The 15,816-nt window shown below is 47.8% G+C and overlaps 1 protein-coding gene across 10 annotated transcripts in view; it reads left to right on the forward strand.

The window, feature by feature from the left end:
• Positions 1–7,318, forward strand: part of ZFP1 (ZFP1 zinc finger protein) — a 29,817-nt gene extending 22,499 nt beyond the window's left edge. For 9 of the 10 annotated variants that reach the window (XM_042230731.2, XM_060397864.1, XM_060397867.1 and 6 more), the window contains one exon: positions 5,300–7,318. In XM_042230731.2, coding sequence (XP_042086665.1) covers positions 5,300–6,384 — 1,085 coding nt within the window. In that variant the 3' untranslated portion in view covers positions 6,385–7,318. The remainder of the gene's footprint in view (positions 1–5,299) is intronic. The other variant, XM_060397868.1, reaches the window with a different exon arrangement.
• The last annotated feature ends 8,498 nt before the right edge of the window (positions 7,319–15,816 follow it).

Genomic DNA, 15,816 nt, shown 5'->3' on the forward strand with positions numbered 1-15,816 from the left:
CTTCTTGGTTTTGGTCTCAAGCTTCATGTATTAAAGCTGAGATAGTGCAGACTCTGAAGTTCTGCCTTCTTTATTTTCAGGCTTTCTCAAGGCCAAGCAGTTAGGAGCAGTGTCCCATTATCAAGGTCTCTAATATTATCAAACCAGATTTTCAAGTTGGATCAGTAAGAATAGTTGTGGGTATCAGAGTTAGAATTTCCAGTTCAGAACTTCCTAGGGGGGGACTTCTCTGGTGGTCCAGCGGCCAAGACTGCACAGTCCGAATGCAAGGGGCCTGGGTTCAGTCCCTGGTCAGGGAACGAGATCCCCCATGCCACCACTCATGCCGATCATAAGCCAAATTCTTTTTTTTTTTTTTCCCCCAACAAAAGAACATACTAGTATACAGAGTGAAGTAAATCAGAAAGAAAAGCAGCAATACAGTATAGTAACACATATAAATGGAATTTAGAAAGATGGTAACAATGACCGTATATCCGAGACAGCAAAAGAGACACTGATATAAAGAACAGACTTTTGGATTCTGTGGGAGAAGGCGAGGGTGGGATGATTTGACAGAATAGTATTGAAACATATATATGAAACAGATTGCCAGTCCAGGTTGTATACATGAGACAGAGTGCTCAGGGCTGGTGCACTGGGATGACCCAGAGGGATGGGATGGGGAGGGAGGTGGGAGGGGGCTTGGGGATGGGGAACACAGGTACACCCATGGCCGATTCATGTGAAGGTATGGCAAAAACCACCACAATATTTTAAAGTAATTAGCCTCCAATTAAATAATTTAATTTGAAAAAACAAAGAAAATGATGAAGATAAAACCACCAGTTCACTTTTTTCCTTCTTAAATACTTGCTAGTTTAGTTTTAGATAAAACAGTATTTGATCAATTAATGTTTAAAATATTCTACTATGAGAACTTTCTGTGAGTATGGTTTCTGTGTGTGTCTGCCCTCTGATGCCCTCTTGCAACACCTACCATCTTACTTGGGTTTCTCTTACCTTGGGTGTGGGGTATCTCTTCACGGCTGCTCCAGCAAAGCACAGCCGCTGCTTCTTACCTTGGACGAGGGGTATCTCCTTACCGTTGCTGTTCCTGACCTTCAACGTGGGATAGCTCCTCTAGGCCCTCCTGTGCCTTTGCAGCCATCGCTCCTTGGGTTGCCTCTCCCAGCTGCCGCCCCTGGCCTTGGGCTCGAGGTGGCTCCTCAAGGTCACCAGCCCTGGCCTCGGGCGCGAGGTGGCTTCTCCCGGCCCCACCCCCCGACCTCGGTCACGGGGTGTTTCCTCCCGGCAGCCACTGGCCTCTGACGCGGGGTAGCTCCTCCCAGCCGTCGCCCTGACCTCGGACATGGGGTAGCTGCTCCCGGCTGCCACCGACCTCTGACGCGGAGTGTCTCCTCCAGCCGCTGCCCTGACCTCGGACGCAGGTGGCTCCTCCCCGCCGCCACTGACCTCGGACGCGGGGTGTCTCTTCCCGGCCGCCGCCCGTGACCTCGGACACGGGGTAGCTCCTCCTGGCTGCCACTGACCTCGGACACAGGGTAGCTCCTCTCGGCCTTTCCTGCGCCATCGCAGCCTGGTACTCCAGGCCGCTGCCCCCGACCTCGGACGTGGGGGAGCTCCTTTCCGCCGTGCTTAGTGCGTGGGCTCACCGCCGTGGCCTGCGCTTAGTACGCCAGCTCGCTGCCGCCGACTATGCCAAAACCTTTGACTGTGTGGATCATAAGAAACTGGAAAATTCTGAAAGAGATGGGAATACAGACCACCTGACCTGCCTCTTGAGAAATCTGTATGCAGGTCAGGGAGCAACAGTTAGAACTGGACATGGAACAACAGACTGGTTCCAAATATGAAAAGGAGTACGTCAAGGCTGTATATTGTCACCCTGCTTATTTAACTTATATGCAGAGTACATCATGAGAAACGCTGGACTGGAAGAAACACAAGCTGGAATCAAGATTGCCGGGAGAAATATCAGTAACCTCAGATATGCAGATGACACCACCCTTATGGCAGAAAGTGAAGAGGACCTAAAAGCCTCTTGATGAAAGTGAGAGAGGAGAGTGAAAATTTTGGCTTGAAGCTCAACATTCAGAAAACGAAGATCATGGCATCCGGTCCCATCACTTCATGGGAAATAGACGGGGAAGCACTGTCAGACTTTATTTTTTTGGGCTCCAAAATCACTGCAGACGGTGACTGCAGCCATGAAATTAAAAGACGCTTACTCCTTGGAAGAAAAGTTATGACCAACCTAGGTAGCATATTCAAAAGCAGAGACATTACTTTGCTGACTAAGGTCTGTCTAGTCAAGCCTATGGTTTTTCCTGTGGTCATGTATGGATGTGAGAGTTGGACTGTGAAGAAGGCTGAGCACCGAAGAATTGATGCTTTTGAACTGGGGTGTTGGAGAAGACTCTTGAGAGTCCCTTAGACTGCAAGGAGATCCAACCAGTCCATTGTGAAGGCGATCAGCTCTGGGATTTCTTTGGAAGGAATGATGCTAAAGCTGAAACTCCAGTACTTTGGCCACCTCATGCAAAGAGTTGACTCATTGGAAAAGACTCTGATGCTGGGAGGGATTGGGGGCAGGAGGAGAAGGGGACGACCGAGGATGAGATGGCTGGATGGCATCACGGACTCGATGGACGTGAGTCTGAGTGAACTCCAGGAGATGGTGATGGACAGGGAGGCCTGGCGTGCCGCGATTCATGGGGTCGCAAAGAGTTGAACATGACTGAGCGACTGAACTGAACTATGAGAACTTTGAGATGGTATCGTCATGAAAATAGGTGGCAACCTGCCTCTTGAGAAATCTGTATGCAGGTCAGGAAGCAACAGTTAGAACTGGACATGGAACAACAGACTGGTTCCAAATAGGAAAAGGAGTACGTCAAGGCTGTATATTGTCACCCTGCTTATTTAACTTATATGCAGAGTACATCATGAGAAACGCTGGACTAGAAGAAACACAAGCTGGAATCAAGATTGCCGGGAGAAATATCAGTAACCTCAGATATGCAGATGACACCACCCTTATGGCAGAAAGTGAAGAGGAACCAAAAAGCCTCTTGATGAAAGTGAAAGAGGAGAGCAGAAAATGTTGGCTTAAAGCTCAACATTCAGAAAACGAAGATCATGGCATACAGTCCCATCACTTCATGGGAAATAGATGGGGAAACAGTGGACACAGTGTCAGACTTTATTTTTGGGGGCTCCAAAATCACTGCAGATGGTGATTGCAACCATGAAATTAAAAGACGCTTACTCCTTGGAAGAAAAGTTATGACCAACCTAGATAGTATACTCAAAAGCAGAGACTTTACTTTGCTGACTAAGGTCCGTCTAGTCAAGGCTGTGGTTTTTCCAGTAGTCATATATGGATGTGAGAGTTGGACTGTGAAGAAGGCTGAGCACCGAAGAATTGATGCTTTTGAACTGTGGTATTGGAGAAGACTCTTGAGAGTCCCTTGGACTGCAAGGAGATCCAACCAGTCCATTGTGAAGGAGATCAGCCCTGGGATTTCTTTGGAAGGAATGATGCTAAAGCTGAAACTCCAGGACTTTGGCCACCTCATGCGAAGAGTTGACTGATTGGAAAAGACTCTGATGCTGGGAGGGATTGGGGCAGGAGGAGAAGGGGATGACAGAGGATGAGATGGCTGGATGGCATCACCGACTCAATGGACGTGAGTCTCAGTGAACTCCGGGATTTGGTGACGAACAGGGAGGCCTGGCGTGCTGCGATTCATGGGGTTGCAAAGGGTCGGACATGACTGAGCGACTGAACTGAACTGATCTGAATCCAGAATTATTTTTACCTTTCCTACAAAAAATAAAACATTTGGGCATAGGTCTTGAGTGAACTGTAAGTATTGATATTTGTTTTTGAAAGATTTTCATACTTTTTTTAAGACTTAACCAGAAATGCTGTTTCTGTTATTAATCAAATGGTCTTAATAAAATATACCAAGTCCCCCCCCCAAAAAAAAAATACTAGGAAAAATGTGGAAGGTGGGAAGGAGAATCTGTTAGAAGCCATTGGAAGTAATATCCTAGAGATTATGAATGGGTTGGTACCTTTGAAGTATTATTTAGGAATCTGTTTTTCAAATCCCTAACCCTTTAGAGAAAGCTGAGGACAGATGACTTGTGCACCTCATATCTTGAGTCATACTTCCAAACATCAGTTTCTTCCTGCTTAGCTTTTTTCCTGTTTAATTTTTATATCTATTTGCCTCTCACAATCAAGCCTTGATTCTTTCCTGGCATGTTATAAACCTTTGTTTCATGATTAGTTTCTCTTTCATTAGTATTGTCATCTAGCCAGACTGGTGACTTCTATATTTTAGGTCATGGGAATTGGTATATAACCGCAAGGAAAATACACGTTCTTCAGTACGAGTGCCACAAATGGCAACAGGATCCCAATGGTCAGGAATAACCAATAATACAGAGATGCAAGTAAAGGTTCGTACAGCATAGGTGGAGGTCAGGTAAATTTGATCCTTGCGATTCCTTGGAATAAAAGCTGGGACTTCAGACTGCTTTGAGAAAGAAATGAAACACATTAGAGAAAAATAAGAGATAATGATAGAAACATTTTCTCCAACAACTTCGATTGAAAAAAATTGTGTGCCCAACAGTAGCAGTGAGTGATTCTGCCAAAAGGATCTTGGATTCCTTTTATATTTCCTACAGAATATATGAGTTTCTGGATTTTGCCTTCCACTTGCAAAAGTCTGACTTTGGAGCTTTGGAATGCTGCGTAGGGTTCTGTCTGCAAACCTGTGAGAAATGTTGCCTTTAGGAAGTTACTGGTAAACCTGCTAGAGGAACAGAGGAGAGGAAAGGGGAAAGATCCTTGAATGTGTAGATGTGGCCATCCGACCACAGTTAGTCTCAGCATTGGCTGCTCAACTTAGATCTGCCTGGTTTTTTTCCCTTATCATCTACTTATTATCTTGTTCTGTGTCAGCTGGTGTCCTTGGACACCAGGTCACATTTGTCTTTGGAATTGCCAGCCTTCCCACATCAGTTGTTTTTATTTCACTTTACCCACTTTTAAGGCCGTTTTGTAACCTGGGGTGTTGTCTGTGTCCATTTTGCCACAGGCTTTGTCTTTTTCTTTCATTGTTTAAGAGCTAGGAAAACTCAGAACTGGGGACTTTTTTATACTGAAAGACTGGGTCCCAAACTAAAGAAAGAGACAGCCCTGCAGTGGAACATTTGTGGAGCTTCACATTCTGTAACATTATGGTGAAAGGCTGACAGTGTTTCATATGCTCTTTCCTAGAGGTATGGAAGGCTGATGACCAGATGGAGACGGACCACAGAAACCCAGATGAGCAGGCGAGGCCGCTTGTAATCTTTAAGGACCAAACCCCAACCGAAGAAAGAGATAATAATCTCTTTGGAAAAACATTTAACCTTAGCACAGACTTTGTTTCTTTAAGACAAGTACCCTATAAATATGACTTATATGAAAAAACTTTGAGATACAATTCAGACATACTTACTAGCAATAGAAACTATATAAGAAAGAAAGCAGATGACTGTAATGGATTTGGAAAAGCACTCTTCTATCTGAAACAAGAGAAAACCCATCCTGGAGTGGAATACTCGGAATATAATAAAAGTGGGAAAGCCTTCAGCCATAAAGAAGCCATTTTTAAACACCAGAAAATTAGAAATTTGGTACAACCTTTTATCTGTAATTATTGTGACAAGGCTTTCTCATTTAAATCACTTCTCATTAGTCATAAGAGAATACATACTGGAGAAAAGCCTTACGAATGTAATGTGTGTAAGAAAACCTTCTCCCATAAAGCAAACCTCATTAAACATCAGAGAATTCATACTGGGGAGAAACCCTTTGAATGTCTGGAATGTGGAAAAGCATTCACCCACCAGTCAAACCTCATTGTACACCAGAGAGCACACATGGAGAAGAAGCCCTATGAATGCAGTGAATGCGGCAAGACGTTTGCCCAGAAATTTGAACTTACCACACACCAGAGAATTCATACTGGAGAACGACCCTATGAGTGTAATGAATGCGCAAAAACCTTCTTCAAGAAGTCAAACCTCATCATACACCAGAAAATTCACACAGGGGAGAAACGCTATGAGTGCAGTGAATGTGGAAAATCCTTTATCCAGAACTCACAACTCATTATACACATGAGAACTCACACTGGAGAAAAACCCTACGAGTGCACCGAGTGTGGCAAAACTTTCAGCCAGAGGTCGACTCTTAGATTACATTTGCGGATCCACACAGGAGAGAAACCGTACGAGTGTGCTGAGTGTGGGAAAGCCTTCAGCAGGAAGTCCCGACTCAGTGTCCATCAGCGAGTTCACACGGGGGACAGACCCTGACACTGCAGCCCATTTGTACCAAGGAGGACCCTTCCCATGGGGAGGAACCTCACAAAGGTGCTGAAGGAACATGGGAACTCATGCAGTCTGTCGACGCAAATGTGTAAAAACGGGGTCCCCTAAGAATAATATTGTACCAACAGTTAGGTATGATACCCAGGTAAACAGTATGTACCGGAATATATCCAACTGTAAATAGACAAACTTACATGTATTACAGTGAGCTTTTAGAAATCCTGAGTAAATTATTCAGTAATGAAGTATTCTGGGCAGCATAAAGGAGCTAAAGACAGTACTCTGCGGATTCAGTGGTTATGTGCAAGAATATGCCACACACACAAAAAAAAACACTGTATTTTAGATCTGTGCATGTAAATTTAACAGACACTGATAGTTTGACATTCTTGTCCTAATTAGGACATCCAAACACAATTTTCCATACTGAGCATCACATGTTTTTCAGTACCTTACAATCCAGGATGCATTCCAGAGAGCATACGTTTTCTCCTCTTGTGGGCACACTGTTACTGAGTTACCTCGTCAGTCAACAGAAGACAGTGTTATTGAAGTTTTAGCCTTCTGGGTTTGCTGAAGACTTCCCAGTATTCCTGACACATAATTATGCAAGTGTGAGGTAACAGAGAGAGTGAAAAGGAGGCAGTGTGCAGCACAGAACACACGGGCTGTGTAAAGAACAGCCGCACCCAATGTGTGCTTGTGTTTCACTGGGGTATTTACGTACAAATGCATGTCTTACCAAAATACTGTGTAACCCAGGAACCACTTGTATTTTGTGTTTCCTTATTTCTCTTAACATTTTATACATTGTTTTGCAACAAATAGAATGTGTATGTAGTTCGTGTCACATTTCAGAGACTTAGAGAAATAATTTATTTTAAGTAACTGTCAATAAATGTCTTACTGCTTTTAAAAACGTCCATGTGCATAGTCCACTTTAGAAATAAACTTTTGCAGAATTTTATTTAAAGGAGATAGTTCTACTTCCATGAGTTTCACTGTCATCAACCAAAAGCATTTCCCTTTGGAATGTGACTTGGTGTGAGTTCTTTTAAAGGCTCACAAACACTTTATTAACCTAAAAAATTTCTCAGTTTTGCATAACTCAAAGATATCATTTTAGGCCTCATTTCAAATTCACAAGTTCCTTTCCTTATTCATCACAGATCATGCATTGATACAGCAAATGGCTGCTGTAACTTGCCTTTCTTGTAGGTGTTTTTGGAGATTATTGATGTGCTGTGACTGTGTATGAACATGAGTGATTTTCTGAACAAATCTGTCAGAATATCCATAGTCCAGTAAGTCTTGTCTTTCTAAACTGTCATCTCCTACTGGCAAGGAAGCAGCGGAAGAGGGTAACTTAATACACTGATGTTAGAAATACAAATTGTGACAGCCTCCTTGGGGATAATTATGACTCTGTCTTTTAACATCAAAAATATACATACAGTTGCCCCTTGGACAGCACTGGTTTAAAATGTGCAGGTGCATTTATCCACGATTTTTTTCAGTGAGTATGTACTCCAGTCCTCCATTGGTTGAATCTGTGGATGCAGAACCTTGAATACAAAGGACCAACTTAAGTTATACTTGGGTTTTCAACTACACTGAAGGTCTGTGCCTTTATCCCCTGTGGTGGTCAAGGGCCAACCCAGCAGACTTGCTTCTGGGAATCCATCCCTAAGAAAAAAAGTGCCAGCACCTTAAACTGTATGTTTTATCAATGTATATTGTATTTTTCTGTAAGGAAAAAAGAAACAATATGAAGGACCATTGGTAAGGGAATGATTGAATAAACTGTGATAAAGATGTACCACAGCTAGAACATAATCATGGAAAAGAGAAAGCGTGTAGGGGCAAATGCCACCAGGACAGATGGACAGATGGGGTGGGTAAGTATGTGTGTGTGTGTGTCTGTGTGTGTGTATGTGTACACCAGGATAGATGAGAGGGTGAGTGTGTGTGTGTACACCAGGACAGATGGGGTAGGGGAGAGTGTGTACACCAGGACAGATAGGGTAGGGGAGAGTGTGTGTACAGCAGAATAGATGGAGTGGGAGAGTGTGTGTGTGTACACCAGGACAGATGGGGTGGGAGAGTGTGTGTATGTGAGTGTACCAGGACAGATGGGGTAGGGGAGAGTGTGTGTGTGTATGTACACTAAGACAGATGGGGTAGAGGAGAGTGTGTGTACACCAGGACAGATGAAGTGGGGGAGTGTGTGTTTGTGTGTGTACCCCAGGTCAGAGGGAGTAGTGGACAGTGTGTGTGCACCAGAACAGATGGGGTGGGAGAATGTGTGTGAATGTGTGTACACCAGGGCATATGGGGTTGGGGAGTGTGTATGTGTGTGTGTGTGTGTGTGTGTGTGTGTGTAGACCAGGACAGATGGAGTAGTGGACAGTGTGTGTGCACCAGAACAGATGGGATGGGAGAATGTGTGTGAATGTGTGCACACCAGGGCATATGGGGTTGGGGAGTGTGTATGTGTGTGTGTGTGTGTAGACCAGGACAGATGGAGTAGTGGACAGTGTGTGTGCACCAGAACAGATGGGATGGGAGAATGTGTGTGAATGTGTGCACCAGGACAGATGGGGTTGGGGAGTATGTGTGTGTGTGTGTGTGTGTGTAGACCAGGACAGTTGGGGTAGGGGAGAGTGTGTGTGCACCAGAACAGATGGGGTGGGAGAATGTGTGTGAGTTGTACACCAGGACAGATGGTGTGGGGGAGTGTGTGTATGTCTGTGTACACCAGGACAGATGGTGTGGGGGAGTGTGTGTGTGTACCCCAGGTCAGATGGAGTAGTGGACAGTGTGTGTGCACCAGAACAGATGGGGTGGGAGAATGTGTGTGAATGTGTACACCAGGACAGATGGGGTTGGGGAGTGTGTGTGTGCATGTGTGTGTGTGTGTGTGTGTAGACCAGGACAGTTGGGGTAGGGGAGAGTGTGTGTGCACCAGAACAGATGGGGTGGGAGAATGTGTGTGAGTGTTGTACACTAGGACAGATGGTGTGGGGGAGTGTGTGTGTGTCTGCGTACACCAGGACAGATGGGGTTGGGGGGAGAGAGTGTGTGTGTGTGTACACCAGAACAGATGGGGTAGGGGAGAGTGTGTATACACCAGGACAGATAGGGTTGTGCAGTGTGTGTGTGTACTCCAGGACAGATGGGGTTGTGGAGTGTGTGTGTGTGTGTGTGTATACACCAGGACAGATAGGGTTGTGCAGTGTGTGTGTGTACTCCAGGACAGATGGGGTTGTGGAGTGTGTGTGTGTGTGTATACACCAGGACAGATGGGGGGGAGAATGTGTACACCAGATGGGGTGGGTGAGTGTGTGTGTGTGTGCATGTACACCAGAACAGATGGAGTGGGAAAGTGTGTGAGTGTGTGTACACCAGGACAGATGGGGTTGGGGAGTGTGTGTACACCAGGACAGATGGGGTTGGGGAGTGTGTGTGTGTTTGTACACCAGGACAGATGGGGTAGGGGAGAATGTGTGTACACCAGGACAGATGGGGTTGGGGAGTGTGTGTGTGTACACCAGGACAGATGGGGTAGGGGAGAATGTGTGTACACCAGGACAGATGTGGGGGAGTGTGTGTGTGTGTGTGTGTACACCAGGACAGATGGGGTTGGGGAGTGTGTTTATGTGTACACCAGGACAGATGGGGTAAGGGAGAATGTGGGTACACCAGGACAGATATGGTGGGGGAGTGTGTGTGTGGGGGACAGATGGGGTAGGGGAGAGTGTGTGTACACCAGAACAGATGAGGTAGGAGAGTGTGTGTCAGTGTGTGTACACCAGGACAGATGGGGTAGGGGAGAGTGTGTGTGTTGTACACCAGGACAGATGGGGTGGGGGAGAGTGTGTGTACACCAGAACAAATGAGGTGGGGGAATGTGAGTATGTGTGTATACCAGGACATATGGGGTGGGGAATGTGTGTGTGTGAGTGTGTGTACACCAGGACAGATGGAGTGGTGTGTGTGTGTGTGTACACCAGGACAGATGGGGTGGGAGAGTGTGTGTGTGAGTGTGTGCACAGCAAAGTTTGTAAAAGACACGGGTCCTCCCCGGGCTCGGTGCCGCGTCACTGGAGGTTTATCCCGGCAGCCCTGCTGTCTCCTCTCACGTTCTAACCTCTCGGGCACAGTCCGTCCTCATCTCTTCAGCTGAGTGACCGACACACTGCCCCGTTCCCAGCAGGGCAGCTGGTGTGGGCAGTCAGGACGCTGTGCCCTCCTGGGCCGTGTCGGGCTCGACCCCTTACCTGAAGTCAGGTCCTGCTGGGTTCCCCAGCTCGGCTGGGTGCTGGTGACCGTCTTCTCCGCAGGTCCGCCCTCCTCCTGCCCCAAAGAGAGGCCGCCCTCTGGCCCGGACGCTCCCTGAATCGGGCCACGTGCGACACGTTTGACTAAAGGAGAGCCCACCTCTCTCGGTTTTAGGACAGTCAGGATGTTAAAATGCAATGAACAAGCCACAGCACACCTCCACAGGTTAGAGACTCGCGAAAGAACCCAGAGATGGGCACTGGGGAACTTTCGGGAGCGTAAACCCAGGAGACGTCGGGACCGTGGCTCGTGAGGTGAATCGTGGCAGTGGATGTGGGACATTCATTCACACCAAAAAGACATCGCGAGCACCAAGGGAGTGGGCGCTGCGGGGAGACGTTGGGGAACAAAAGGACGCCATGACGGGGCTCCTGCCCTTGGAGTCTTTACATGTTGGCGGAATATCCGAGAGCAGACACTTGGAGCAGAGGACAGGCTCCATGAGGCTGAACTGCTGGTACCAGCTGGGCCTGTCCCTATGAGAAAATATGAGAAGCCACAATGGGGCTTTAAACAAGGAGTAGCATCATCTGCTTTTTAAAAAATAAATGAGCTTCATGCTAACAGGGAGGAGAATTTGGGCAGAGCTGCCCAGAAGCTGAAACCCCCACTTGGAAGCCTCGGATGGAGTTCTGCCTGTTTACAGCTCCTGCCTGGATTGTTTTCAGAACTTCAGAGAGGAACTGAGCTTCCCTCTGTCCCTGGTGGCTGGCAGGTAGACATCAAGACATCACCTTGGCCAGGATCCAGGGTCACTTCCTTCCGCTTCCATGGATCTGTTCTAATGTCTTCCGGCATTTGCCCCATTCCTCCTGCCTCCAGCCTAACAAAACCCCTGCGGATTACCTGTGCCCACCTCAAAACTTGGGATTCCACACCCCGAAAACCACTCTGAGCAGTGAGTGCAGGCTGTCTGGGGCTGACCCCAGCACCTCTCCTCTGCGCTGGGGGCTCAGCGCGGGGAGGTCTGTGTTACACGGGCTGCTGAGGCCGCTACTGAGAGAAGGAAAAGGACCAGTGGAGAGAGAGCAGGGCTGCGCGGGGCGGTCCCTGCGATTCAGGGGCGTCCTGGCGTGGAGACAGCAGGAGGCCTGGGGGGCAGTGGCTCACGACAAGCCCGGCTTCCGCTGTGCTGAGGACCAGCCTCGGGGCGGGCCTGGCTTCTGGGGACAGGCAGCCTGAAGAGCGGGTACAGGATGGCCAGGTCTGGGGAAGGAAGAGGCCGCTGAGGGGTGCCTTGCGGAGACAAAACTTGTCATCAGTGGAGCGGACCACCCAGAGGAATGGATGGGAAAACGTGACCTCAAGGGGGTCAAGCTGGTGAGGATGTCAGCATGGCTCCCCCGTGGCCTTGGGAGGTCAAAGGCAAATGACAACAACAGCAACAGCAGCTACCACCAGACTGGTTAGTGGATGTAATAATAGTGAGACAGGCTGGCACCTGGACAAAGGTCTCCTCGAGGAACAAAATACCAAGAAACCATAAGGGGCTATAAATAACTGCATGCGGGGGGCACTGGGCAAATTCTGGACAAAACGATACCAAAAAAGTCTGACACTCTGGAGAGCTGAGAACAGGGTGTCAGGAGCAGGCGAGTACAGCGCGTGCCCCCGAGAGGGCTGGCGACCCTCTACGCTGGCGCCTGGCTCCACCCCTGGGCTGACCACTACTCTCAGCCCACATGGGGAACCAGCGGCCCCCTCGCAGAGCTAGCCGGGGGTGGGGGTGGGGCCTGTCACGTGGTCTCAGCCCCTCCTGCTGCAGCAGGGGCCCCGGTAAAGCCCCACCCGAATTTCCTTCCGGCCTTTGGTCCGTTTCTAGTGACTGGGGCAGGCCGGGAGCCCTGGTTAGTGACGCCCATCGTGGGGCACTTGTCCCCTTCTAGGGAGGGGACCTGGGCACCTCCAGGGCCCCAAGTGCAGGGGCCCCATGGGTGACGAGTGGCCGCCTGAACGCCTTGTTTCCTCATCACGTTTGGTAAGGCTGCCTTCCTGGCCCCTGGGCCCGCAGGACTCTCATTCAGGAGACACTCTGCCCTCCCCTCTGTCCCTGTCTCTCCTCCATCCTCTCCCCCGGAGAGTGGACGTCGGGCAGCCACAGCATCACTCTCTGAGCTTGTGAGCCCTGCCCTGGGGGCGGGCTCCCCTGGCCGGCGACAAGCAGAGGCGCGGGGGCTCACCCACACGGTGCAGACCCCGGTCCGGCGGGCTCTCCCCAATGGGAGCTTCTGAAAGGCATGCAAACCTCCTCTCGTGTCGTGGCTGGGTCTGATCGTCCCTGACCTCTGACCTCTGACCTCTGTCTTCCTGCCGTCTGTCTCTTTCTCAGTCTTTCCTGTCCCTCCTCCCTTAACGGCTCCCTGGGTCCTCCAACCTACACTCCCGTTCCCTTCATCCTAAAGACTTCTTCTCTGTGTCTGTGAGTTTCTGTCATTCGTATCTTTGTTTAAGGCTTCCCGGGTGGCTCAGCGGTAAATGCATTTTCAGAAAAAAAAAAAGAAAAAACGATGCACTTTACATTTCAGGCTCGTGTCATCTGGGAACTATTCAATATTAATATCTGGTATTAAGGCTAGCTTAAGCTTGCGGGTTTAATTAACACAGACCTGGCTTTAGAGCATCAGGTATGGTACTGTCATCATGCCTGGGGCTGTGGAAGTGAGTGCATGTTGTTTCTGTTATGAAATTTGTCAACAGGGAAAATAAACTGACATGACTAACCTTTTAAGTAAATTTAACTGAGATAAGAACTTTCTGGTAAACTCTGTAGGAATAATTAATTATCTTTTGAAGATTTCCATCTAAACTAGTCCCTCCAAATTTTGGTAACTTAAATCTAAGGAACTCATTTAATAGCCAGGCCATTTCATATAAGAAAAGGGAAACGCAAACTCCACTGTAGCACTGCCTGGACTTCATATAAGCCGGGGGGATGGAGAGAAAATGGGTGTCTCAGTTATAGTTATATAGGCCCCCCAGCTGGCACTAGCGGTAAAGAATTCGCCTGCTGATGCAGGAGACGCAAGAGATGCAGGTCTGATCCCTGGTCGATAAGATCCCCTGGAGAGGGAAATGGCAACCCGCTCCAGTATTCTAGCCTGGGAAATCCCGTGGACAGAGGAGCCTGGTGGGCTACCATCTTTGGGGTTGCAAAGAGCTGGACATGACTGAGCATGTCCACATATAAGTAACGCCATACAGAATTTGTCTCAGGGGCCTTCAAGGGTTTCCCTCATAGCTCAGATGGTGAAGAATCTGCCTGCAATGTAGGAGGCCTGGGTTCAGTTCCTGGGGTGGGAAGATCCCCTGGAGAAGGGAATGGCAACCCACTCTAGTATTCTTGCCTGGGAAATCCCATGGACAGAGGAGCCTGGCGGGCTACAGTCCATGGGGTTGCAAAAAGTTGGACACAACTGAGCGACTAACATTTTCACTTTCACTCAACTACAATACCATCTTACAGCTGGATTTTCCTGTCCCAAGATGGGAGAATGGACTGAGGTTCCCATGTTCAGGCATTCATGATTCTTTACCAAAATGCTGCTCTTTGAGGTTGCTATAATCAAAAGCCTAGGGAATTATCTCTTTCTAACCTTCTCAATTCCAGTTGAGCTATTTCAAATCCTGGAAGATGATGCTGTGAAAGTGCTGCACTCAATATGCCAGCAAATGTGGAAAACTCAGCAGTGGCCACAGGACTGGAAGAGGTCAGTTTTCATTCCAATCCCAAAGAAAGGCAATGCTAAAGAATGCTCAGACTACCGCACAACTGCACTCGTCTCACACACTAGTAAAGCAATGCTCAAAATTCTCCAAGCCAGGCTTCAGCAATACGTGAACCGTGAACTTCTAGATGTTCAAGCTGGATTTAGAAAAGGCAGAGGAACCAGAGATCAAATAGCCAACTGCTGGATCATGGAAAAAGCAAGAGAGTTCCAGAAAACATCTATTTCTGCTTTATTGACTATGCTAAAGCCTTTAACTGTGTGGATCACAATAAACTGTGGGAAATTCTGAAAGAGATGGGAATACTAGACCACCTGACCTGCCTCTTGAGAAACCTGTATGCAGATCAGGAAGCAACAGTTAGAACTGAACATGGAACAACAGACTGGTTCCAAATAGGAAAAAGAATACGTCAAGGCTCTACATTGTCACCCTGCTTATTTAACTTATATGCAGAGTACATTATGAGAAATGCTGGGCTGGAAGAAGCACAAGCTGGAATCAAGATTGCTGGGAGAAATATCAATAACCTCAGATATGCAGATGACACCACCCTTATGGCAGAAACCAAAGAAGAACTAAAGAGCCTCTTGAAAGTGAAAGAAGAGAGTGAAAAAGTTGGCTTAAAGCTCAACATTCAGAAAACGAAGATCATGGCATCTGGTCTCATCACTTCATGGGAAATAGATGGGAAACAGTGGAAACAGTGATAGACTTTATTTTCTTGGGCTCCAAAATAATTGCAGATGGTGATTGCAGCCATGAAATTAAAAGATGTTTACTCCTTGGAAGGAAAGTTATGACCAACCTAGATAGCATATTCAAAAGCAGAGACATTACTTTGCCAACAAAGGTCCGTCTAGTCAAGGCTATGGTTTTTCCAGTAGTCATGTATGGATGTGAGAGTTGGACTGTGAAGAAAGCTGAATGCCGAAGAATTGATGCTTTTGAACTGTGGTGTTGGAGAAGACTCTTGAGAGTCCCTTAGACTGCAAGGAGATCCAACCAGTCAATCCTAAAGGAGATCAGTCCGGGGTGTTCTTTGGAAGAAATGATGCTGAAGCTGAAACTCCAATACTTTGGCCACCTCATGCGAAGAGTTGACTCGTTGGAAAAGACTCTGATGCTGGGAGGGATTGGGGGCAGGAGGAGAAGGGGACAACAGAGGATGAGGTGGCTGGGTGGCATCACTGACTCGATGGACATGAGTTTGGGTAAACTCTGGGATTTGGTGATGGACAGAGAGGCCTGGTGTGCTGCAGTTTATGGGGTCGCAAAGAGTCGGACACAACTGAGTGACTGAATTGAACTGAACTGGACTGGACTGAAACCTCCCCAAGTCTCCCCTAC

The sequence above is a fragment of the Ovis aries genome, chromosome 14, assembly GCF_016772045.2.
Source record: "Ovis aries strain OAR_USU_Benz2616 breed Rambouillet chromosome 14, ARS-UI_Ramb_v3.0, whole genome shotgun sequence".
In the NCBI taxonomy this organism is placed as follows: Eukaryota; Metazoa; Chordata; class Mammalia; order Artiodactyla; family Bovidae; genus Ovis; species Ovis aries.